Source organism: Oncorhynchus keta, chromosome 10 (assembly GCF_023373465.1).
Source record: "Oncorhynchus keta strain PuntledgeMale-10-30-2019 chromosome 10, Oket_V2, whole genome shotgun sequence".
NCBI classification, from domain to species: Eukaryota; Metazoa; Chordata; class Actinopteri; order Salmoniformes; family Salmonidae; genus Oncorhynchus; species Oncorhynchus keta.
Genome location: NC_068430.1, coordinates 44,124,199 through 44,150,213, shown reverse-complemented (window position 1 = coordinate 44,150,213; position 26,015 = coordinate 44,124,199). Strand labels below are relative to the sequence as shown.

General features: G+C 42.3%; 1 protein-coding gene across 1 annotated transcript in view; it reads left to right on the top strand.

Moving 5' to 3' along the window:
• Positions 1-830: 830 nt before the first annotated feature.
• LOC118388808 (metabotropic glutamate receptor 2-like) overlaps positions 831-26,015 on the top strand; it is a 61,610-nt gene continuing 36,425 nt past the window's right edge. The window contains exons 1-2 of the mRNA XM_035778289.2: positions 831-1,332; positions 22,458-23,122. Coding sequence (XP_035634182.2) covers positions 22,607-23,122 — 516 coding nt within the window. The 5' untranslated portion in view covers positions 831-1,332; positions 22,458-22,606. The remainder of the gene's footprint in view (positions 1,333-22,457; positions 23,123-26,015) is intronic.

Genomic DNA, 26,015 nt, shown 5'->3' with positions numbered 1-26,015 from the left:
TGCTCACGGGTGCAACAAATTTAGCCTCTTACAAGGCACACCTCAAAATATGTTAATGAGACAGAAACAACATTACCATGCACCCACTAGTAGTTAAAAGGTTTTTGGTGCTCCGAAGATACGGTACGGTACTCTCTGGTGTGGAATTACAGTACCATTAGAAATACAGCAATTTTCACCAAATGCATCATCATTTGGTTAAATAAAGGTAAATAAAGGTTAAAGGTTTATCTTGATAATATCTCAAATGACCAGGTAAATTACAGTTTTTCATTACAGTGTAGGCTATCGTTCCTATGCATGGTGACTCCGCCTGTTATTTCATCCACTAAATGTAGATAGGAAGATGGTAAAGCACAAGCAGAGGGGGGCAGGGGGCCAGTCTACATAGTAACCAAGCCAGGCAAGATTCTTGAAATAATGCGAGTTTACATAGGCTACTGAAGCTTGATGTGTCTCTGTAGCTTGATGGGGAAATTAAACTGAGCAATTGAAATGAACTTTCTGCCAAGAATGCATTTGGGTTATTAACAGTGTAAAGTTACAAGAGTAGCCATCAGTAAAGACCATCAAAGGCATTTGGTGGATATCGGATTTCCTGAGATGGGAATATGCCTAGATATTAATTTATTGGAAAGGTATTACATAAAGGACATTAATTAATATGTACAGTTGTATAGATATAAGACAAGTAGATTATTATGGCAAATTTCAAATAGTACTTTGTGCATAACCATAACCCAGGGCAGGCTACATTCCAAGAACAACTGCTACACAGCAAGCAATTTGCGCGCGAGACAACAGAGCATATCAGTCAGGGGAGGGGGTGCGTCTGTTTCGAAGTTGACCTGATGAACTCGCATACAGAGAAGGATATCTCTATCGCTCTCTCTCTCTCTCTCTCTTTGCCATTGAAGGCATTTCATTGGAAATACATGAAGCAAGAATGTTATAATCGCATTATTAAATGGCACGTGATGTTTAAATTGACTAATGAGAATTAACTCTAACGTTCAGAACGAACAGTCCATTCAATCTGGTTTTGAAGAGCGCTTGCAGATCGAGACATTTAGGAGCATTTTGAATTACATAACTTTATACTTGACTATCTACTCTGGTCAGTGTGTCCTGTTTAAAGTCATAATAGCCAACTATATCCTACACTCAGCGCCTTGGAATTTCGAGCACAACTATGTGGTCAAGAATGTCGAGGAATTTCCCACTCCTGCCAATCTGATCTAGATTTCAGAACCAAGGACAGTGCACACCTGCTCCACCTGGGATACCGACGCGCGACGTTTCCTCACTTCCCGACTTTAACAATGCAACCAGGTAAGAAATTAACTCTGCTGTTTTAGGCTAGGCTACTCACTGTCACAGCATGCCAATTGTATCAGAAATACTTGTTCATCAATATAGAATTGGCTAAAGCGTTATTCACATGGTTTAATAGTGCCTTTCCTACAGGTCTATAGCAACTGTACAATACAATTTTACCTCCATATCGATGTAGGTTTTAACATTGTAGCCTTCTATGCTATTTGGCTAAATTATGCCGTTTATGGAAATAGCCTACAAATAGATTATTTTCCATTTGAAAAAATATGTTGAATTTAGAAGATCTATTGCAAACAATAGCAGGCTATATTACATACTGGAAGAGTAGGCTTATTATTATTACAAATAAATATAATATTGAATCAATTGTTTATAAGCACATGCACAAGTTGTCTCCAGTCACACCTCATCTGTAGTCCACGCTCTATTGTTCTGCACATTATCTAAAGCAAAGTTTGACAGGTCAAGAAGAATGTTACACAGTATTGACTATGTTTTAACATCAACTATTCCTAGATCATACCTTGTATATTACTAAATTATATCCTAGGGGCCGTGTATTGCTCATTGGTAGGCTATATAGAAATTGTATTATTGCATTATATTTCACTTTTTAGTCATTTAGAAAATGCTCTTATCCAGAGCGATTTACAGGAGCAATAGCCTATTTAAAAGTCACAATGATAAGTTGGTCTTAAGAGCGGGGAAAGGACAGATGTTATTGACCGTGCAGAGCTGGAGATGCAGGTGCTAGCCTACGAAAAGTGAAATATTCTAATCTATAAACACACCAAAAAACTGCATGTGCCATGCAAGCATGACCATCCTCCATGAGACTTCCGAGATCTGTCCTAAGATGTAAAGCTGGCCATAGCAGCATATAGTGTAGGCTACAGTAGGCCCTACCAGGCGCTATATTAATGTATTGTTATATCACATTATGTGGTGAACAGGTACTGAGGCAACTTGGATTTTCTCTGCCCTCTCTACCTATAGCATAGGCTACTACAGTCTGTCCTCATTGTTAATTCTGCGTTGTGAAGTAAAAGTTGTCACAAATATAAATAGTAAAGTAAAGTACAGATTCCCCCAAAAAACGACTTAAGTAATGCTTTAAATAGTATTTTTACTTAAGGACTTTACACCACTGCATATAGGTGGCCCAAGGATTTAAACCCACAATCCTGGCATTGCAAGTGCCGTGCTCTACCAACTAAGCCATACAGGACCAGAAACAGACGCAGTTCCTCTATAGGCTAACATATTTAACTGGGAATAGAGATTCATCTAATTAAGCTCTATCCTTCTTCATGAAACACCATCAAAACCACCCTCCTTCCTGTTTTGAAGTCACACCCATTGTGTGTTGTTTCTCTGCTCACTTTAAAGGACCAATAACCCCATTCATCTCATGTAGAAAGGAGTCAAAAGCCTCTTATCACCCCACAAAAAGTAGATCGTAGTTGGATTACTTTTTTGGGGATTGAGCCCAAAACCCTCCTGTGAGAATTTGACACTCAGTCACTAATGCTCTATATTGTAGCATACAATGGCTATTCAGTCAAACTTTCTAGTTTGAATAGGCTTCCGTTTACTGAGAGCATTTTTGCGATACATCACAAAAGAACACCAGTTGGCCTTCTGAATGTCCCCCTGTGAGAACTACTTGAAATCTGAAGTACCTATCAGAGTTAGATTTAGCTATGGAACTTGTTGAGGTCATTTTGAAGCCCATTGAGTCTTGGGCATTCTCACGCTGTACTGATGAATATTCCATAGCAACGCAGAGTTGAGTGCCGGGGGAAGGTCTTGAAGTTAACATTTTTGGTTCAAGTGAGGAGAAAGGGAATTGACCAACATGCTGTGGTGTGTGTGTGTGTCCATGTGTTTGAACTGAGAGATGAAATGGATCACTGAAACACAGTATTGACTTGGAGTGTTAGAAAAGCTGGAAAGGTGCTATGTCACATGGGTTAATCTAAATCATGATTATTTCAGTCACAAATAGATACCACCTTTAGGTATATCTGTCTAGAATAAGACGTGTAATCTCTTTATGATTGCAGGTGTTATTGCCATTCATCGACACAAGGTGTCTACTGTTAGTGTTGCCTTAGGGTGTAAGTCCTTGCTACTTATGTGTTATGTGTTAAATATTTATATCCATCTTAGCACGCATTGTTTAATTGTTTATTTATTGAAATGTTAAAACAAGTTAAGAACATATAGCCATTATTTTAATTATTACAGACTGAGCATCAATCATACTTATACCAATGACATTATATAGAACTCATTATATTCACACAAGCCATTCATACTCATACCAATGGTGATACCCATTATAATGCCAATGTTATAATAGACACAATCAGACGTGTTTAATCTATGGAGGCTGTATTTGAGCAGTGCCTTGAGCAGCTGGGCTCCCTGTCTGAGGGCAGACAGGGCATAGGCTCCTTCTGGCTCCACCATGTGTTGTGTGATGGTGTTCAGGTCTGTTAGGGAGGGTTACTGGCTGTGCTGTCTGACATCTCACCACCTGATCAGGGTGCCACTTAACACAGCATGGGGACATCTACCAACTAACAACATTACCGTCCATATGAAGGTGCCATCATGCACCACTTACCAAGAGGACTAACTGCAAACTGTTTGGTCTGAAAGTCTAGCTCAGCAGAACCTATTCTAGACTCTTCTACATCAATATGTTCACAAGTGTCTGCTGCCCACAGTTGATGAAAACAGAAGCTTCAATCGGGAGCCTTTGTACAGTAAAAGCCAGTGAACTGTACTGTACCAATGGATCTTTAAGGACCTGTGCTTGGTTGAAACATGTGCTCAAAGCAGCATTTGTACTTAGTCACTCAATCATTTGAGAAATGCCGTTATTTGGATTCCAAGGGAGAGAGGCACCTTGTATTGGAGGCAGTTGACTACTGTACTGTATGCTGCTAGAGGGATCTGCGTTGAAGAGACCTGCAGCTTTTCAATGCACGTGATGGGAGGCTGGTGTGGATTTGGTACTTGTATGTGTGTGTTAGCTTGCTAGCCGAGGGTTCAAAGTGGAGCAATTATGCACACCGTCTTCTCTTTTTGAACTCCTGTTTCACTGGGAATCATTGTGCAGAGATAGCTGGGTAGGGAGGGAGCAGCTCTCTTGGCTGCCAAGTGCTATTGTGACTGTCGATTCCGCCACGAGCCAGATTTAATGACGTGACCATGGCCTGATTCTGAAAATTCCTCAGAACTAAGAGGAGGCTGAGCAAGAGTTGACAGTTGTCGTAGCAGCTCAAACTCATGTCAAATGACTCTTGGTCCCCTTGGTTATTTGCTGTCTCCTGTTTAAGGGGAAAGTATTATGAGCTCTACTAAGTGGGAAATGTTTTGCTAATATTGCCAGAGATATCATTTTATATCTATTTACCTCCCATACTTCAAGCTTGTGGATCCCCATAGCTCTTCAACACACATCTAGGGAACTTGCAGTAGGACTTTATTTGCTATCAACAGACTAAGATCCACTCTTAGATCAAAACGTTGTATAACTAAGCCTAATTAAATGTATGTGGTGATGCCATTGTGTCCGTGTTCTATATCTTTAGGATTTTTGGGGGGCGACTATGACAGTCAGTCCTTAGACCATACCTTGGCCTAGTTCCTTTTGGCCCCCTTCTTGGTCTTCTTGGTTGGCCCTGATTCCTCCATTAAACTCAGGCTCTGCAAATGGAGAGTCCCTACCAAGCCCACCTGGTACAAGGGACAGTCGAGTGGGAGGATTCGATTGCTCACATCAATTAAACAGTTTTGGGTCACCTGTACCCTGTAGCTCCTGTTGGAAGGCTTTACAGACTGTGGCTCAGTCCCAACAAGTTCTCCTTCCTCTTGAAGTGTGCACTCGTTCACTACTCCCCACAATTTGTAAAGCGTCGATTGGTGTAGGCATGGGCTAGAGGAAGTTTCCATATACCAGTCATATCCTTTCAAATCCATAAAGGGAACTGAACAAGTACACAGTTCGAGAGAAAGGAGATACTATTGGTACACACGCTATGAGACAGGAAGAAGGATATGGCTGGCATATTTGTATGCTTCATGATCTCACCATACCAATCATAGCCATGCTAAACACCTGCTCCACTAAAGTACACCAAACAAAAGTTCTGGGTTTTGCCTTGACAGGTCTAAACAGCTATGAAACAGAATAGAAGGTAGAAGAAAATGTAGCATTGTAAAATTGTTAACTCAGTCTACTTTACCTTGTAGAATAATACGGACAGTTGATTTGGACAGAATATTTGGTTGTTTATGAAATTTTGCCATTATAAGTGTTCTCCTCACACTATTTTTATTGAGCGTGGATCACTGTCTTGCCAGTGGAGCACAGGCAGTTTCAGTTGTTTTTCTCTTGGAGGGAGAGAAGAGGTTTCATCAATGCACCATATGGTCTACAGTAATGTCGGGGTTGTGTTTCTGTAGAGATGGCAGATTCAGCAGCAATCATTGCACTTGTTTCCTGCTCATTTGCTTCCTTGTCTGTTGCTGGGGTATGACTGAACAATATTCCCCTGAACACCATCACAAACACACGCACCAGGGGGGAGAAGCTATACGGACACTCCCGGTGTACAAATTGATGATGTATGTCGCGCTGCTGAGAGCCGAGTGAACCAAATCACACAGACCAACTTTCTCTGGCCAAAGACTGAACTAACTAGCCTCTTTCTCACCAGGGGCCCACCCACGGGAAGAGTGACAGGACATGCTATAGGTGGCATACTATGACCACAGGTTATTACTAACTATAGTCACGGGTGCTGAGAGATGTAGGTGTGCACATTCCTTTTGTACTAACTTTTTGAAAAAACATGTATTTTTACAAATAGTATTACATGAACTCCTCTATATGTCCACTACCAAAGCTTGGCAAAGATTATCAACATCTTGCCGTATCCTTTTAGCAACGGCAAAACTGGTTGAAGTGATGTATTTTCAACCAGTTTTGCAACAGCATATACAGTATGAGTGAGATGGTTGATTGAAAACCCAGGCCACACCTTCAACTAACAGCTATAGCTACTATCTCCCATCAGTGATGAGGTGGTGTGTCCAGCAGCTAATGGGACTGATTACCCCAGCTTCCCTTAACAAAGTTCTCAGATTACCAATCATAGTTTGAAATTGAATGTCGATTGTGAAATAAAAATCACAAAAAAAGTAGTGTTGTCACGATGCCAGAATTTTTACTTCGATACCGATACCAGGTATAGTATCACAATACTCGATTCCATTACGATACTCGATACCAAAACAATACCAAAACGATACCACTGGGGAAAAAAAGAAGGCATATTAGCCAAAGTCACAGAATGGCACTTGATCCAAACAGTTAAGCTCAGCTACTGCTCTGTTCAATCGCTTGGCATCTTTTGAGTTATCATTACAATACAATTTTTTTACCTCAACATTTTTCAGATGCCATGTATGCCTTATTGAATCAATTATACAATCACACAATCAATTTTACTTTGTATTTACCAATCTACATAACAACATAATGGTAATAATTTATTTGAATTAAAAATCTCTATTGATATACTGGCTAAATCAAGATGAAGCCTAGGCATATCCACAATACACACAATGTGTGTGCCTGCATTATTGAGCTTGTTTTGGCTGATTCCATGGAACTACAGATAGCAAACAATCTGTTTCCCTTCCTTATTGTATATTTGCATACAAATAGCCTATTTTATAAAAAATGTGTGCTGTCTCTTTAACCAGTAATATCGTCATTCCCAAGGCAAGAGTGGGGCGGCCTGTCGGAACACAGCCAGTTCGCTCAGGCAATAGATCATCTTTGGGAGAGACAAAGACCGAATAAGTGAATGAATAAAGTTTTTGTTGGCAATCGGCTTTGAAATCAGCATACAAGCTTGGCACACCTCTATTTGGGGAGTTTCTCCCATTCTTCTCTGCAGATCCTCTCATGATCTATCAGGTTGGATGGAGAGCGTCGCTGCACTGCTATTTCCAGGTCTCTCCAGAGATGTTCGAGCGGGTTCAAGCCCGGGCTCTGGCTAGGCCACTCAAGGACATTCAGAGACTTGTCCTGAAGCCACTCCTGTGTTGTCTTGGCTGTGTGCTTAGGGTCGTTGTCCTGTTGGAAGGTGAACCTTTGCCCCAGTCTGAGGTCCTGAGCAGGTTTTCATCAAGGATCTCTCTGTACTTTGCTCCATTCATTTTTCCCTCGATCCTGACTCGTTTCCCAGCCCCTGCCGCAGAAAAACATCCCCACAGCATGATGCTGCCACCACCATACTTCATGGTAGGTGTAGTGCCAGGTTTCCTCCATGTGTGATGTTGGCATTCAGGCCAAAGACTTCAATCTTGGTTTCATTAGACCAGAGAGAGTCCTTTAGGTGTCTTTTGGCAAACTCCAAGCGGGCTGTCATATGCCTTTTACTGAGGAGTGGCTTCCGTCTGGCCACTCTACCATTAAGGCCTGATTGGTGGAGTGATGCAGAGATGGTTGTCCTTCTGGAAGGTTATCCCATCTCCACAGAGGAACTCTGGAACTCAGAGTGACCATCGGGTTCTTGGTCACCTCTTGGTGCTTCCAAACTTCTTCCATTTAAGAAGGATGGAGGCGACTGTGGTACCCTTCCCCAGAAAATCCACAAAAATCCAGAAATCCTGTCTCGGAGCTCTACGGAAAATTCCTTTCGACCTCACTGCTTGGTTTTTGCTCTGACATGCACTGTAAACTGTGGAATCTTATATAGACAGGTGTGTGCCTTTCCAAATTATGTCCAATCAATTGAATTTACCACAGGTGGACTCCAATCAAGTTGTAGAAACATCTCAAGGATGATTCATTGAAACAGAATGCACCTAAGCTCAATTTCGAGTTTCTTACAAAGGGCCTGAATACTTATGTCAATAAGGTATTTCTGTTTTCGCCTCGTCACTATGGGGGTATTATTATTGTGTGTAGATTAATGAGGAGAATAACAAAATATTTAATCAATTTTAGAATAAGGCGTAACGTAACAAAATGTGGGAAAAGGGAAGGGGTCTGAATACTGTCTGAATGCACTGTATTTTCCCATTCATTACAAAGACCCCCATTGCTTTGTTTGACAAACCCATGCAGCTCTCGCTCTCTCTCTCTCTCTCTCTCTCTCTCTCTCTCTCTCTCTCTCTCTCTCTCTCTCTCTCTCTCTCTCTCTCTCTCTCTCTCTCTCTCTCTCTCTCTCTCTCTCTCTCTCTCTCTCTCTCTCTCTCTCTCTCTCTCCAGTCAAACAGGTATTTTCAACCCCTAATATACAAGATATGACCTCAACATGATACGAATTTATATCAGCAAACCTCTTGTCATTTATATCAGCAAAACTCTCTGCCCACTACCCCTCCCTGCCCACCCACCACCATCCTCCTTTTTTTGCCCATCATGTTTCCATGGCAACCCCAGTTAGTGAAGAAGAGAGCTCTTCCAAGTGTGAGAATATCTCTGATTATACTTCTTGTATGGTGGTGGTATGGTTCACACTCCATGATGCTATACTGTAAATACTTGATTAGGTTTTTCAGTATGGATTTGTCTTCGATTAGAATGATGAATAACGAATAACGAAGTATGCTATAACCACTGTCCAAGGACAGAGCTCTTTTATACAGTATTCATTCACTTCTGCCTTTCATTCAAAAAGTGATCCCACTGTGGTTTTCCACACGGTTTATCCTTGCATGTGGTCCTTGGAGATGGTTCTTCACTGAACTAGATCCCAGTACACACACAAAATATTGTGCTTAATAGTACCAAATAGGGTTCTTTAGCTTGTAACCATAGCGGAACCCCTTTTTGGGCTACTGTAAATAGAACCCTTTCTTGAAGTTAAAAAATAACTATGCTCATGGGGTTCTAAATGGAACCTATATGGTGCTATAAATAACCTTTCCTACGGTTCAATAAAGAAGCATTAAAAAAGGTTATTTTTATTACAGAAAAGGTTAAAGCCTTAAAACCCACTTTTGTGGGTCTTGAAACTTCCCATTAGCACTGCATGAAATGGTCACATTTGCACTTGTTTTTAAGGACACGCCTCAAATATTGCCACCCCTCCCACCTCAGTTCAAGCGAGCTGATGTTAGGACAGGTAAATTGACAAACCTCGTGTTATGACTGGAGAATACCCGTGAGACAGTTTTTTACATGACGAAATAGAAAAATTAACGTGAATTTGACCCTTGTGCTTCCTTAGCGCCAGCCAAAAATAGAGCCCTTTATCTGTTGTAACGTTCTGTCTCCTCAAGTCAGTGTTCACTGTTTATATTCTTAATCTCCCAGTGATGCAATTAGTTAGAACAACTCGTGTCGAGTGCCTCCAGCAGCAGAAGCAGAGGGCAACACATGATACAGTATATTCACTAAATAAATGTATTATTGTAACGGCTGTCGTCGGATGAAGAAGGAGACCACAAGGTGCAGCGTGGTAAGTGTTCATGATGAATGTAATACTCAAAACACTCAAACAAAATAACAAAGAGGGAAAACCGAACAGCTGCCTCTGATTGGGAACCACACCAACATAGAAATAAAAAAAACTAGAATGCCCACCCTAGTCACACCCTGGCCTAATCAAGATAGAGAATAAAAGCCTCTCTATGGCCAGGGCGTGACAATTATGTACCCGTGTGCATGTGCTGTGTATGTACTGTGAAGTAAGTCAAGTTAAAACAGAGGAAGTATGTATATAGTGTATAGATGTACAGTATGTGAGTGGGTGCAAGTGGGTGAGTGTTTCATGTTTCAGAGAAGTCAAATGTGTCATAAGACTAAATGTATCTTATCAAATCATCAAATCAAGCTTTATTTATACAGCACATTTCAGACATGGGATGCAACAAAATGTGCCTCATAGGAAAAAATATGTTAAAAAAAACAAAGCAGAAATATTTACAACACAGCAAACATAAGATAAAAAAACAAAAGAATGACACAAACTGGACGACTAAAAAGCACCCTAAGAAAAGCTAAAAAGATTCAATTTAAGATATCTTTTAAATATGTCCACAGTTTTGGCCCCCCTCAGGTTCTCTTGCAGGCTATTCCAGATGCTGGGGGGATAATAACTAAAGGCTGCCTCTTGATCCTAGGTTTTGGATAGTTAAAAGGCCAGTGCCAGAGGAGCTGAGGGACCTACTGTGTACATAACTTAAAAGCATGTCTGACATGTATTGTGCACAATCGTGGATTGGTTTAAAACCAATTGAAGAATCTTGGTACCCGTGCTGCAGAATTCTGTATGTTTTGCAGTTGACCAATGGCTTTCTTGGGAAGAACAGTCAGGAGAGCATTACAGTAGTCAAGCCTGCTTGTAATAAAAGCATGGATGAGTCGCTCTGTCCTAGCCTGAGAAAGAAACTGCACACTTTGGCAATGTTCCTCAGGTGGTAAAACATAAATACGATTTTGGTCACATTTCTAATGTGTGATTCGAAATTGTGTTCTGAATCTAAAACTCACACCTAGGTTTTTTGTCTTTACTGCCCATGAATTAATATGTGCGGCCAGATTTGCCAAGTACCTTGGACTTGTCTTGATATAGTTGGAGGAAGTTGCAAGCCACGCAAGTATTTAAATCACTAATACAATCTAATCATTTATCCCCAAAATTCTCTGGTGACACTTAAATTTAAAGTTGTGTATCGTCTGTGTAGCAGTGAAAATCCTTGCTGTGCTTTCTTGATAGTGCTGTTCAGATCTAAATTGGTTTAGGACCTATTTATTTGGTCGTGATTTCTCTGTCACCGTATACGGTGAACATAACGCAGAGAAAATACATATCACATGTGGCGTTCCACAAGGTTTGATTTTGGGTCCGGTACTGTTCAGTTTATATATGTTACCCCTTGTAACATATATAAACTGAACAGTACCGGACCAAAACTAATCCACCTCTCCAGTCTGTCCAGAAGGACATCATGGTCAACAGTGTCGAATGCAGCACTTAAATCCAAGAGTACAACAAGGATAGAGACCTGTTTGGCATCTCGGTTGGCTCTAAGATAATCTCCCACTTTAACTAAGGCTGCCTTCTTTAGATATGCTATTAAAAACTGTTTTGAAGAAGGTGGTGGGGATAGGATCAAGAAGGCCAGTAGAAGTCTTAAGTAGTTATAATCACTTTACTGAGCATGTCTGTGTCAACCAGGGAAAATACATCTGTAGTGCCTTTGCGCAGTAGGCTAGGGAACAAATCATCAAACTTCTCATTGGGTTTTGCTTGACTGATACCCAGCCTAATGTTGATTATCTTATCTCTTAAATATGCCGCAAAGTCATCACATTTAGATGTGGAGGGAAGTTCAAATAGGTTTGAGGTGGTAGGATTTATCAGGCCATCAATGGTCGAGAAGAGCACTCTCAAATTATTCTGATTAATAGTGATCAAGTTGGAAAAATGAGCCCGTCTGGCATTTCTAATTGCCTTGTTATATATGCCAAGTTGCTCTCTCAGAATATCATAATGGACCTGCAACTTTGACTTTCTCAACTTCCGCTCTGCCTTTCTGTAATTTCTCTTTAATTGATTAATTGCCTCACTCATCCAAGGGTCTCTCTGTTTGGATGTGGCCCTTATCAAATGTAATGGAGCTATGGCATCAATGGTTGCCCTTCATTTTCTATTAATGTTATCAACTAAATCATCACAAGAGGAAGGCAGAATAGGTGGTGGAGAATTGTTCATACATAAAATCTGTAGCAACTTCAGAGGTAGGATAGTGCTTCTTTATATCGGTATTCGGTATTACCCTGTGTGTGTATGTATGTAAACTTCTGACCCACTGGAATTGTGATACAATGAGTTATAAGTGAAATAATCTGTCTGTTAACAATTGATGGGAAAGTTACTTGTGTCATGCACAAAGTATATGTCCTAACCGACTTGCAAAACTATAGTTTGTTAACAATACATTTGTGGAGAGGTTGAAAAACAAGTTTTAATGACTCCAACCTAAGTGTATGTGAACTTCCGACTTCAACTGTACATGTTATTCAATCATTGCATCCACACTGCTCGCACACGTCAACGAGCGTCTGCGTAGCCAGGCTCTAAAATATAACTTGGTTCTATTTGTGACGCTTGATGCGCTGCAAGTCCCGCCTCTCCCATCTCCTCATTGGTTTTTAGGAGCATATACCCACGTGAGTGATTGAACGGTGAACTGAGGTCCACACTCCCGACCAGTTGGTGGTGGTAATGCACCTTAAAGTTGGTTGCCAACCGCAATATAAAGTCCAAAGAAGAAGAAGAAGACTGAAGGAGGAGAGATTACTAGAAACTAACTTGGTTTAACCTTTTATCTGTGGATTAATTGTCGGAGTAGAGGACCTTGTGCAGTTCAGTTAAATAATAACAAGCCAATGTTAATGTCCCAGGATAAATTATCTAGCAACAGCAAGCTTGCTAGCTAAATTGCCATGAATGTTTAATGTTTTTTAATGTCCCCAATGTAATATAGTTGGCTCAGAGTTCATCTTGATATTTCAACCTGCGTGTCCTGATCACATCTGGTGTGGATGGACAAAATCAACATGTGCGGTTAGGGTGAATCACGTCTCTTTTAAAACATTCGGGTTGCTCCCACAGCAAATGAAAGTTGTCACAGAAAGAGATTCCTGTTGTTGCAAAGTTTCTTCAGGTACTTGTTAAGGGCAAAGAGTCGGCTGAAACGTTACGGACACCTTTGATAGCACGGGAGGGGGCAAGAGATAATTATTATCTTCCTTGTGCTAGTGTAAAATGATCGCCTAAAATGAAAGTCGTTATAACCTACGTGAGTGATGATGGTGTCAATGGAGTAGTTGGCCAGAACCGTGGGCAGAAGGGAGTTGATGTCATGGACATGGGCTCCTGGGTGACAGCGGACCTTGGTCTGTCCACAGATCGTAGGCAGGCCAAAATCTCTCACCATAGGGCTGTCTACATTGATGGTGGTTGTGATGGAATCCAATGGGTAAGTGACCTGCTGAACTATGGTGGCCGTTGGAGAGGATGCCACTGGGCGGCCTGTTGGTATACACCCAGGATACATGCTGACTCCCGGGGCTGGTAGGTCCGTCTCAAGCGGGGCAAAGATGTTTGATAGCTGGATTGCATCTTCTCGGATAGATGAAGGGTGGCCAGACTTCCTCCCCGATCTCCTACGCCTTGCGTGTGTCCAGTCTCCCATCTTATGTCTCATGGAGTTTACTGTAGGATCTCATGGAGTTTTCATGTTAGATTGTAGTATAAGGCGTCAATATAAATATTAGCCAAACAACCTAACTTAGAAGATTAATATTTAATATCCAACTGCTAGCTTCACATAGAACAAGTCATACAAAGGATAGTTCAAAAGACCACCGGTGAAAGTGAATGAATACCAATAACCTTTTCCGAGGTCAAGTATTACATAGAGTGATTATGTCCGCTCCTGGTGAGGGACTATCCTGAGCAATGTCCACAGGGGTTGCAGCCTGATTCAAAGGGGAACAGGCAGGAGCATCAGGGGACAAAGGGAAAGTCTGGTGCCCTGGGGGGACCCTGGTGGAGTGCTTGGAGTCTCAGGAGTAGCCGACAGTGGGGCTGCCTGTCTCAAACCATGCCCATGAGATAGTGGGTGACGGAAAGGTAATAGTGCTTAGAGGGCAGTGAGAAGGGGGTATGGGATTGGGCTGAAGGTACAAAACCCTGCTAACACTTGTGGCTGCCTAAGGGGTGGGCCATTCTCTGCAACATCACCATAGAGTGGTTTCAGTCTATTGTGATGGATAACTTTCGGGGTAGTTTGAGGTGATTTCAAATCCAGTACCCTGCATGTTACACCAGGCTGTCCATCTGTGTCGAACAGATGTAGGATTTTGGATGGGCCCTTCCAACATAGGGATAGTTTGCAGTACAGCTTTGCTGGATCGGTCATGAACCAGATCCCCAACTTAAAATGGTTTGAAAAAAGTTCCCTTGTCGTATTGCTCCTTCTGTTTTTTTCCTCCAAGCCAGCTGTAACTGGGAGTTGGCATCAGCAAAGGCCAACAATAGTCTGGATGTTAGAGGAGGCGTACTGTGATGGGGACTTTGAGGAGATGTCAGACGGGCTGGGCAGCATGACAACTCACTGCCATTGGCATGTTTCTTCTTGACCACGTAGTTGTAAACATTGAGTTCAAGTGCCCATCGTGCTCTCTGCCCTATAGGTTCATTGTCCAATGGGATCATCCTGAGCCACACGTGTGGTATGTGATCAGTTACGACCTTGAACGGATTGCCTCCCAGATAGTGTATGAAATATCAGATGAACCACGCTATAGCGTAGAGTTCCTTGTCATATGTGGACCAGTTTCTCTCAGATGGGTTGAACATGTGACTAGCATAGGCGATCACTGATTCTCTGCCATTCTGCACTTGACTGAGAACAGCACCAACTGCCATCTCGGATGCATCACAGTGAATGAGGAAGGGCTCGGGGAAAGTCAGGGAATGACACGATAGGTGGCACTGAGAGGGTCTGTCTCAAGTATTTGAAAACGTCATCTGCCTCCCTTGACTACTCAAAAGGAACGTCCTTGAGTGTGAGCTTGTGCAGTGGGGCTGCGATTTGGGCAAAGTTCCAAACCGCAAGTAGTAAGTGCACAAACCCACAAATGCCCTGACTTCTGTGGGAAAGGATGGGAGAGGTACATCTTTGACATGCTCCACATTTCTGGGATCTGGTCTCAAGCCCTGGGCAGACACAACATGACCTAGAATTGTCACTTGGCTCTGAGCAAAGGTGCGTTTTGACGGCTTCAGCTTCAAACCTGCTGACCTGAATCTCTGGAAAACATGTGTTCTTTACAGTTCCTGCTGAACACAATGACGTCATCCAGGTAAATGAGGCACTGGTTCCAGTGACAACCACAGAAGACAAGTTCCATGAGGTGCTGTAACGTCGGCGGTGTGTTGGACAAGCCCACCGGCATGACTTTAAACTGGTAGACCCCACTCCCTGTGTTAAAGGCTGTCTTGTCCCTGTCTGTAGAAACCATGGGAACCTGTCAGTAACCAATGGATAGTTTGAGCCTTGTTTGAGGGATGACCTGGCACTTGACCCACAGTACCAACTAGTACTAATTTCCCTGGTCTTGAGTGTGTGAATTATCAAACGAATGCCCTCATTTTTGGGCCATCTCCTATTGTTGTTCTTGTGGTCGTAGTGACTGTGTCCCTATCCCTGTCTGTAGATACATACTGATGGGTGTCTGAGGTCTGTTGTAGCCAGAGCTGCTGTAGCCCCGTTCATGACGTCCGACATTGTTATGTCTGTAGAGTACTGTCTGTAGTCTTGGGAAGGTCTACCACAGCCATCATGCTGTCCACCATCGCTATCACGTTGCCCTTATGGTTGGTGTGAGTAACGTTGCACTGTGTACCTAGGGCGACTAGGTGAAGCGTTTCCTCTGATGAGACGAGCTGTAGTCTGGAGTAGGCGAGCTACCGTTGACTGGGACGGCCTCTTGAATCCTGTCGTGGGTCATCCTGCCTCTGTTGTTGCATTGACAAAACCAGTTTCATCACCTGTTGTTCTTCACGTAGTCCTGAAAAATCACTTTGCAGTGCTTTGATGTCGGTTGTAAAGGGCCTCTATTGATTTTGATTAGCCATCACGTGAAGCTAATCACATGAAGCGGTGGGTGTGGTTTCACCATGTGAAGCCTGGAATGAGGGGTTAGATGTGGCAGGCATGTTAACCATTAGACTTGGGGAGCTAAAATTAACTTCATCCTGTACTCTCTGGCTAACAATTACGAGTGTCTGTTCCAGAGTAAGCAGCCCCATGTTCATGGCACTTAGCCTGAAGCACCAGATCCAATCCAGCTACAAAATGTCTAAAATGTTCCATTTGGATGGCAGCATCATTGTAGCCTGGAAAAGCTTCCTGAGTTAGACGTGTGATTTCAGCTGCATAAACGTTGACTGTTTCTCATGGGAGTCTGGGCCTAGCGTTAACTCTGAAAAAGAGCTAAGTATTGCTTTCCACCAAAAACATCAAACTTTCCAATAGTTTCCCCGTAGAAAATTGAGTTGCTTGTGGCAGAGAAATCCAGTTTGGTTGGAAGGTTTGTGGCTAAATCATTGTCTGTTGTGTCAGCACAAGCTTTGACAGCTAATTCCCCCCCCCAAAAAAATTCCTTAGAGTAAAAACTCTCCTTGTCCTTTCCATCACCCTGAAATGGTTGGAGAGAGAAGATCCACTTTATAATATATCACTTTGTTAACAGCAGCAAGCTCTCGCCTTTCCTCTCGCCTCTCCTATCCTCCTCCGAGTCTGACATTCTTGAATTATTGATATATCTTGAATCAGATATCAAATTTAATTCCTCTCACATTTTAGCTGTTTAGTCTGTTTGTTATTCCACTCGCTTGTAATTGTATAGTCCTTTCGTAAGTCTGTTTGGTTGCATAATTTTGAATTTTTTTTTTTTTTTTACAGGGACAGTGCACATTAATCAACGTTTTAGTAGAAGTTACCCGTTTTTACCCGCTAGTTCAAAAGACCACCCGGGAACATGCATGAACACCAATAATCTTTTCCCAGGTCAAGTGTTTCAGAATGATTACGCAATCTCATGGCGAGGAGACAATAACAGTACATCACTTTCTACACTAGTATGAAACATGTGCTGCCATTTTATTCATGTTTTATGTGGAAGTCTTTCCCACTGCTATTGCTACAAATACAGTCAATAAACTTGCCAAGGTGGAAAACGCTAACTTTAGGAATGTGATATCTATCAACAAGTGACACGTGACATGCACACAGATGATAGATTGGACTGCCTGGAATTGGACTTTCTATCATGTTTCGATGAAGAGCTCAAACACATGGAAAGGTTAACAAACTCAGGGAGCATTATACTTGACAGATTAAGTTGTGCATCCGAAATGGCACCATATTCCCAAGTCCACTTCTTTTGCCACAAGCCATATGGGTCATGTTCAAAAGTAGTGCACTATAGGGAATATGGTTCCATTTAGGATGCAGACAAGGCTATCAGGCTAACAGGAACCACATGAACCAGTTGTACTTTAACTGAAGCATTGTCATTTATTATTATTTTTTCATTATGCGCAAAATGGTAGAAAGAGGAAGGGTGGGAGAGAAACTCAGAGGTAGAGTCTGTGTGGCTGTAGGAGAGAGAATCTCGAATCCCACCGTACCTTCTCCGCTGTGAAATCTGGTTTCCGAGCCGGTCACGGGTGCACCTCAGCCACACTCAAGGTACTAAACGATATCATAGTTGCCATCGATAAAAGACAGTACTGTGCAGCCGTCTTCATCGACCTCGCCAAGGCTTTCGACTCTGTCAATCACCATATTCTTATCGGCAGACTCAACAGCCTCGGTTTTTCGGATGACTGCCTTGCCTGGTTCACCAATTACTTTGCAGACAGAGTTCAGTGTGTCAAATCGGAGGGCATGCTGTCCGGTCCTCTGGCAGTCTCTATGGGGGTGCCACAGGGTTCAACCTCGGGCCGACTCTTTTTCTGTATATATCAATGATGTTGCTCTTGCTGCGGGCGATTCCCTGATCCACCTCTAAGACGACACCATTCTATATACTTTCGGCCCGTCAACACTGTGCTATCAAACCTCCAAACGAGCTTCAATGCCATACAGCACTCCTTCCGTGGCCTCCAACTGCTCTTAAACGCGAGTAAAACCAAATGCATGCTTTTCAACCAATCGCTGCCTGCACCCGCATGCCCGACTAGCATCACCACCCCTGATGGTTCCGACCTTGAATATGTGGACATCTATAAGTACCTAGGTGTCTGGCTGACTGCAAACTCTCCTTCCAGACTCACATCAAACATCTCCAATCAAAAATCAAATCAAGAGTCGGCTCTATTCCGCAACAAAGCCTCCTTCACTCACGCTGCCAAGCTTACCCTAGTAAAACTGACTAGCGATGTCATCTACAAAATGGCTTCCAACACTCTACTCAGCAAAGATGCAGTCTATCACAGTGCCATCCGTTTTGTCACTAAAGCACCTTATACCACCCACCACTGCGACTTGTATGCTCTAGTCGGCTGGCCCTCACTACATATTCGTCGCCAGACCCACTGGCTCTAGGTCATCTACAAGTCCATGCTAGGTAAAGCTCCGCCTTATCTCAGTTCACTGGTCACGATGGCAACACCCATCCGTAGCACGCGCTCCAGCAGGTGTATCTCACTGATCATCCCTAAAGCCAACACCTCATTTGCCGCCTTTCGTTCCAGTACTCTGCTGCCTGTGACTGGAACGAAAAAATCGCTGAAGTTGAGACTTTATCTCCTCACCAACTTCAAACATCAGCTATCCGAGCAGCTAACCGATCGCTGCAGCTGTACATAGTCTATAGGTAAATAGCTCACCCATTTTCACCTACCTCATTCCCATACTGTTTTTATACTGTTTTTATTTATTTACTTTTCTGCTCTTTTGCACACCAATATCTCTACCTGTACATGACCATCTGATCATTTATCACTCCAGTGTTAATCTGCAAAATTGTATTATTCGCCTACCTCCTCATGCCTTTTGCACACATTGTATATAGACTGCCCATTTTTTCTACTGTGTTATTGACTTGCTAATTGTTTACTCCATGTGTAACTCTGTGTTGTCTGTTCACACTGCTATGCTTTATCTTGGCCAGGTCGCAGTTGCAAATGAGAACTTGTTCTCAACTAGCCTACCTGGTTAAATAAAGGTGAAATAAAAAATAAAATAAATAAAGAGAGAAGACAGAGAAAAAGAGATGATGAATTAGGAAAAAATTGGAGAATATAGGTATTTAAATGTCTAGAGGGCAGTAGACTGGGGTGCTTGGAAATCCAGGCAGAGGAGTGGAACGTGACCAACCACCTTGATTCGGTCTTATGTAGCAACATTTGAAATTGTGTTTTTTTTACATTGGATAAAAGTAGAGTATCAGAGCTACAAATGATATGTCATACACCGCAGTTGAGGAACAATTGGACAGTAATTCTGCTTTGAAAGTGAATGAACTTTTGAGAAAATGGCCCTTGGATGTTTTGGTACACCTCCTGGAGAGCTCTTCTTTGTCTACATATATTCAGCATTGTTTACACCCTCTTAAGCCTTAGCCCCACCCATCTCTTCAAGGATTCACATGGGAGGCCATGTGCTAAACAGAATGAGTAAGCTGGTGTAGTAAACAACCAAACATTTCAAAACTAAAAATTGTGAAAGTTCTAGCCTACAATAAGAAAAACTCCAGGTTAAAATACACTTTATCTAGCCCTTGGCCTATATCCTAATCTGACCTTGCTGCAGGTTGTGTTGTTCTTCACATTACCATCTCTGGTAAACACACAAATAAAATCACAATGATTTGTCACAGTGAAATGGTTACTTCTATATTTGCATAGTAGCAATATAAAAAATAGAAAGTTTGCATATAAATATTTTATAATTATTAGATGATGCTTACCAAGACACTAGAGGTGTGCCGAATAGTCAGACAAAACAAGTATAATAACGGATATGGGCAATTTTCTGGATACAGTTATGATCCTAGTATTTATTTGGGTGCCAGCAAGGATGTTTCTCATGTGTTAGTCAGAGAGTTTCAGAACCCATACTGTACTGTCTTTGAGTCACTCGTTTGCGTGGTCTAAATAACTCAACTGACTTGATACTGCTGCTGTTGATACTACTGCTCTGATTGGATAGAGTGAAGATCTATTTTTCCTCATAATTTCAGGATCACTTTTCTTTGCATGTTTTCGGTCTGATCATTTAGATTGTTACTGCCTGCTACTATGATAAATCACATTGCGAGGACATTTGCTATCAAGCTATCAATGTGCATAATATCTAATAAGTTGGGCAAGGATAGGGAAAAAAGCTGAAATGCTAATGCACATTTTAACTGAGTGACAGCAAACTTGGTTGCCTGCAACAAAATGAGGACACAGACACACATATGCACTGACACCTTCGCGAGCTGCTCCTAATCGGCATCTTTTTTTTTTGCATTGAGAAGGGAGATAAATTACCAATAACTATTTAGGCATATTAAAACCCCTTCAGTTTTTTCTGATCACATATATCATCCTATCCAACTGTCACGTGTCAATTTACAGATACGATTATGAATATGAGTATGGCCATATCAGCACACCCCTACCAGACACACTTGTCTAAATTGATGGGACGTGAAAGACATGCGATAACCACCCCCCAGCCACATTAGGTAAGTGGTTGGGTCACTATTGTCTAGACACATACACATGTTCATGAAATACAATATATGGCCGTAATCACCCACAGACACACCTGGCTAACTTGATGGGTTGTGTAATCATCTGACAAAGTGGAGTCTTTTCTTAAGACATGTAGCTAGCTAAACAATGAACCATACTCCCAACCCATACTACTAGCAATACAAAACTGATTGTCATAGCTAGCCACCATTTATGAAATGATCTGGTATGTATCTACAGGTAGTTAAAGCTAACCAACTAGGTTCAATGTGAGCTAGCTAGCTAAAGTTATGCTATACCTAGCAATTCAAATGGATTAGCTAGCGAACCAGCAAACTAACGTTCGCTTGCCAGCGAACAGTACACTTTAACTTGCAATGAAAATGACTTTCTGACAAAATTAGAAACGTATAATTACCCGTGTACATGGATGAATGCTTTATGGCAGACTGGAACCCATTTAATTCGGTTTTGTTTGTACAGCTTGTTTGGCCTGCGTTATGTCAAGTCACTCCGGTTCACATTGACTGTGTGCAGAAAGTAGTCCATCAAAACTTTTTCCTACTAATCTTGGTCGATAGTGCCTGCTATCTCAGGGCAGCAATGTTGTTGAGAAGAGTAGCAACACTTTTGCAGTTCTCCATGGATAACATTATATCTTTAAAAAAAGTAGTGGTAGGAAGGATTATCTACACATACTGCGGAGCTCACATTATAGACAGAAAGAAGCATGCTAAATGGCAGACCAATCTGAACTCATCTATCTGCACGTTCAGCCCATTCATTATCTCATCAATCATGGCTAGCGGGAAGGTTCCCTGTCTTTTTTCGTGGGTAAACCAACTAAGCTCGTAATTTAACAATTGTATTAGTATTTACAGATGACATCCTCATTTTTTATTAAGGCAGATGAAAGTTCACATGTTCCAGAAGCCATTTCTGCCAAAAAACACATTTTGATAAATAAATTACATTCAAATGCCTCTTCTGTGAAGTAGTGACGTGCGACATATGCCTAGCTTCCTGAAACGAGTCACAAATACACACAGACACACACACACAGTGGCTTTCTGAGGACGGGCGACATACTCACTCATCTGTTGAGATCGCTGACAGTCTGGTTATGTGGCAAAAGATAAGTTGCTGGGGTGAAGTGCATCTTGAGGAATTTGCCGAGAGTCACAACCACCTGCAGCCAGTCTTGAAGATTGAGAGCTCTTATAGAAGGGCTGTTAAATCAACATGTAGAGGTTTTTCAAAGATGTATGGGAAAAATGAAGACATCTATTCCCTTTACACCTTAAAGGGATACTTTGGGATTTTGGCAACGAGGCCACATCCCCAGAGACAGATGAACTTGTGTATACCATTTGTATGTCTCTGTGTCCAGTATGAAGGAAGTTAGAGGTAGTTTCCACAGACATCCAGCCATAGCGTAAGCACAACTAACTCTAACTTCCTTCATACTGGACACGGAGATAAAAATGGTATCCACAAATTCTTCTGACTCTGGGGAAGTGGATAAAGAGCCTCGTTGACAAAATTGTGAAGTTTCCCTTTAAACTAGACTGGAGGTAGTGAGGAAAGTCTGGATTTTCACACCTTCCTGCCATGAGTAGGAGCAAATAGCATCTGTGAACCTCAATTTGGATTCTTTGGAATAAATTCTGTGCTTTTATTTTGGAGGGGGCAAAAATGCTATTTTAATTACAAATTTGTATCAGTCACTTTTATAACTGAAGTACCATAACATTACTGGAAATGTAACATGAACAATGATATATTATTCATTTTCCTCTCCTCCACTTGCAGTGAATAACCAAGATGAGATGAGTGTCAAGAGTAGGCTCTAGAGTGATCCACCTCACCCAGCCTCAGCCCCTGTAAGACCCTTCTGTGTCTCACTCCTACACCCACTTACCCACGACCCACTACACTGACCCCAGCTAGACTACCTCACCATGCCCACCACCGGCCTCCTCTGCCCTGGGCTCTGGGCCAAGGCTGCCCCTTGGTGGTCCCTTCACCTGCTCCTCTTTGACCTGCTCATCTCTGAGGACCTGGCCAGCCCTAACAACAGATTCCCCCCTTCCACCAAGAGGGAGATCACCATCGACGGGGACCTGGTGATCGGCGGACTGTTCCCGGTGCACGAGAAGGGTGAGGGGGTGGAGGACTGTGGGAAGATCAACGAGCAGAGAGGGATCCAGAGACTGGAGGCGATGCTTTTAGCACTGGACGAGATCAACGCAGACGAGAGGTTGCTGCCAGGCCTCAGGCTGGGAGCCCACATCCTGGACACCTGCTCTAAGGACACCTACGCTCTGGAGCAGAGCCTGGAGTTTGTACGAGCCTCCCTCACTAAGGTGCACGAGCCGGGGTTCATCTGTCCAGACGGATCCAACCCCATCCAGGATGATGTCCCTCTGGCCATTTCTGGAGTCATCGGGGGCTCCTACAGTGACGTTTCCATCCAGGTACGTTTCTCATAGAAATCCATTCATTAACTGTTTATGACTGTGTCCAGTTATTTCTATACCGTCTATGGTCCATACAGGTACCTTTACACCTCGTCATCTCACACCCCACCCATAGGAGTCTAAGCCCCCACCCCTCCATGTGTAATAAAAATGAAATCAAATAATACTAATGAATCCTCATACAATGTGATATTTGATTATGTCTAATATATTACACATGACAAACAGTTGAGGTTAAGGTAGGCTACCATTACCCACCGTCAAATAGGACAACTTAGTTTTGGTCAGTTTCTTTCAGTCATCGCAGGTTCCGAAGCAAGCCTTGGAGGATGCAGCTATGCAGTCTTTTTAGCTATGAGCCACACAGTATTATTCACTTTGCACATTAGGTATCAGGTGTTGAATTAGTCTTTTTTCTGTGCCTATGCCTGCATATACCTGCTGGTAGATAGATGTGAGACGTGCTGGTAGATAGATGTGAGACCTGCTGGTAGATAGATGTGAGACGTGCTGGTAGATAGATGTGAGACGTGCTGGTAGATAGATGTGAGACGTGCTGGTAGATAGATGTGAGACGTGCTGGTAGATAGATGTGAGACGTGCTGGTAGATAGATGTGAGACGTGCTGGTAGATAGATGTGAGACGTGCTGGTAGATAGATGTGAGACGTGCTGGTAGATAGATGTGAGACGTGCTGGTAGATAGATGTGAGACGTGCTGGTAGATAGATGTGAGAAGTGCTGGTAGATAGATGTGAGACGTGCTGGTAGATAGATGTGAGACGTGCTGGTAGATAGATGTGAGACGTGCTGGTAGATAGATGTGAGACGTGCTGGTAGATAGATGTGAGACGTGCTGGTAGATAGATGTGAGACGTGCTGGTAGATAGATGTGAGACGTGCTGGTAGATAGATGTGAGACATGCTGGTAGATAGATGTGAGACGTGCTGGTAGATAGATGTGAGACGTGCTGGTAGATAGATGTGAGATGTGCTGGTAGATAGATGTGAGACGTGCTGGTAGATAGATGTGAGACGTGCTGGTAGATAGATATGAGACGTGCTGGTAGAGGCGTGCTGTTAACGTGATATCAGTATTCAGGTTTAACGAGAGGAAGAAAGAGATGGAGCTAAGATAGAGTGAGATGAAATTCAGTTCTCGGCTTTCGCTGACGATTCAAAGCTCTCTCTAACTAATTGGTCCCAGCTGAGAAGATGTCGTATTCCTGTTTCGTGAGTCAGTACTCCAAATACTGTGTTTGTGTGTCTTCGTGTGTGTACATGGGTGTGTGTTTATGTTTATGAGTGGGTTGCTATGTCTGTAAGTGTCTACACTATGTCTTTAAGATGGTGTCATGTTGGATAGGAAGTGTAATATACAGGGGGAAAAAGACTTAAAAAAAGAGAGAAGACAACAGTTACCGGAAACGGGTTGCATCCCATCTCCACCTACCTCCACTTGCTTCTAGTTCCAGTTCTGTACATTTCGTTTGGCTTTGGTCGAGCTGGAATAATTATCCACCTGGGAGGCTTGCAGTAGCTGCCCACATTAGCTGTTTGAAGCTCTGCTCCTCTACGGCGTTTGTTCACAGAGACCTCTGTCACTTTGTCAGTGCAATATCTTCCGTACGCCACATGGAGAACTTTGACCTTTCTTGAAACCTATGAAGAGAAGCCCCTACGTCCTATACATAGCTACTTTTAATCAACACCTGTTCTCCACTCCCAGGGCTAACTGTAATTACCCATGATGCACTAGGCGTAAAGGAGAGGAGGCCTGTGTGAATGATTTAATCATTCAGAGACTGGACATTACACTGGGAGTGACGTTTTTAGGTAAGGATCATGTCAACGATGGACCTGATAGAGAAGTGTACAGTGTGCGTGTGTGTGTGTGTGTGTGTATTTGTGGGTGTGTATTGCTGATGATGAAGTGATCCCACAGACAGAACATGTCATCATGGAGTGTTACAGCATGTCAGCTTCAGAATCCATTAGCACCATCTTATTCAAGACATGTAAGGATGTGAATAAGATCAGAATATGATCACGCATCATATGAACTGTGACTTTGTTAAGTGCCAATCCTCGGTGAAATATAGTTTGCATCTAAAATTGTACTCTTTTCCCAATGTAGTGCACTACCTTTGACCAGGGGCCATAGGAGACACAGACATAGCTCACATCGATGCGTCAATTCTGGAATGATTTATCAAGTGCAGTATTCCCTTTTGCCATGCTTCCTAGCAAGTGAGTTAAAGCGATCAAAATGATGAAGGAACAGAACACACATCTTATAGCAACTCTGTGTTATAACAAATCCCTTGATAGATGGCTCTCTGTCAGATGTGAGGCACAGTAGTTTGTGGATGCTTGATGATTAAGCTTCTGCTCATTAAGTCATGAAGTTAAATTGCATTGTACAGTTTATGCCTGACGAAGACTGAGGATATTGAGTCAATCAATCGTTGATCAAGGGGATTGTAGCTAGGACAATTGAACTATATGGTCTATAGAGGTGGGATCTAACAGAGAGAGTTCTGTTCCCTTCTTAAAGAATCGGGAAAAGGATCATTTATGTTGTCATCCCTCCATAAATAATACAAACAGAGTAAAATTACTGTTCCTTTGCATCATTCAGTAAGCATGTTTCCAGTGGATCTGCATTCTGTATTGAAGTCGATTGAACTTTTAAGGTCTAATTAATGCTTTTGTTCAGAGCTTGCATGAAATACATTTCTGGGGAAGGTCTATACAGATATTCTATATTAATTTGACCAGTTTCTCACAGCACAAAAAGTATTTCGCAGCAACAGGAAATGTGCATTTTTATGTGGGTTATAATGAATGTACATTCTTGTACATTTTTTGTTAAGATAAATCAAGCATCG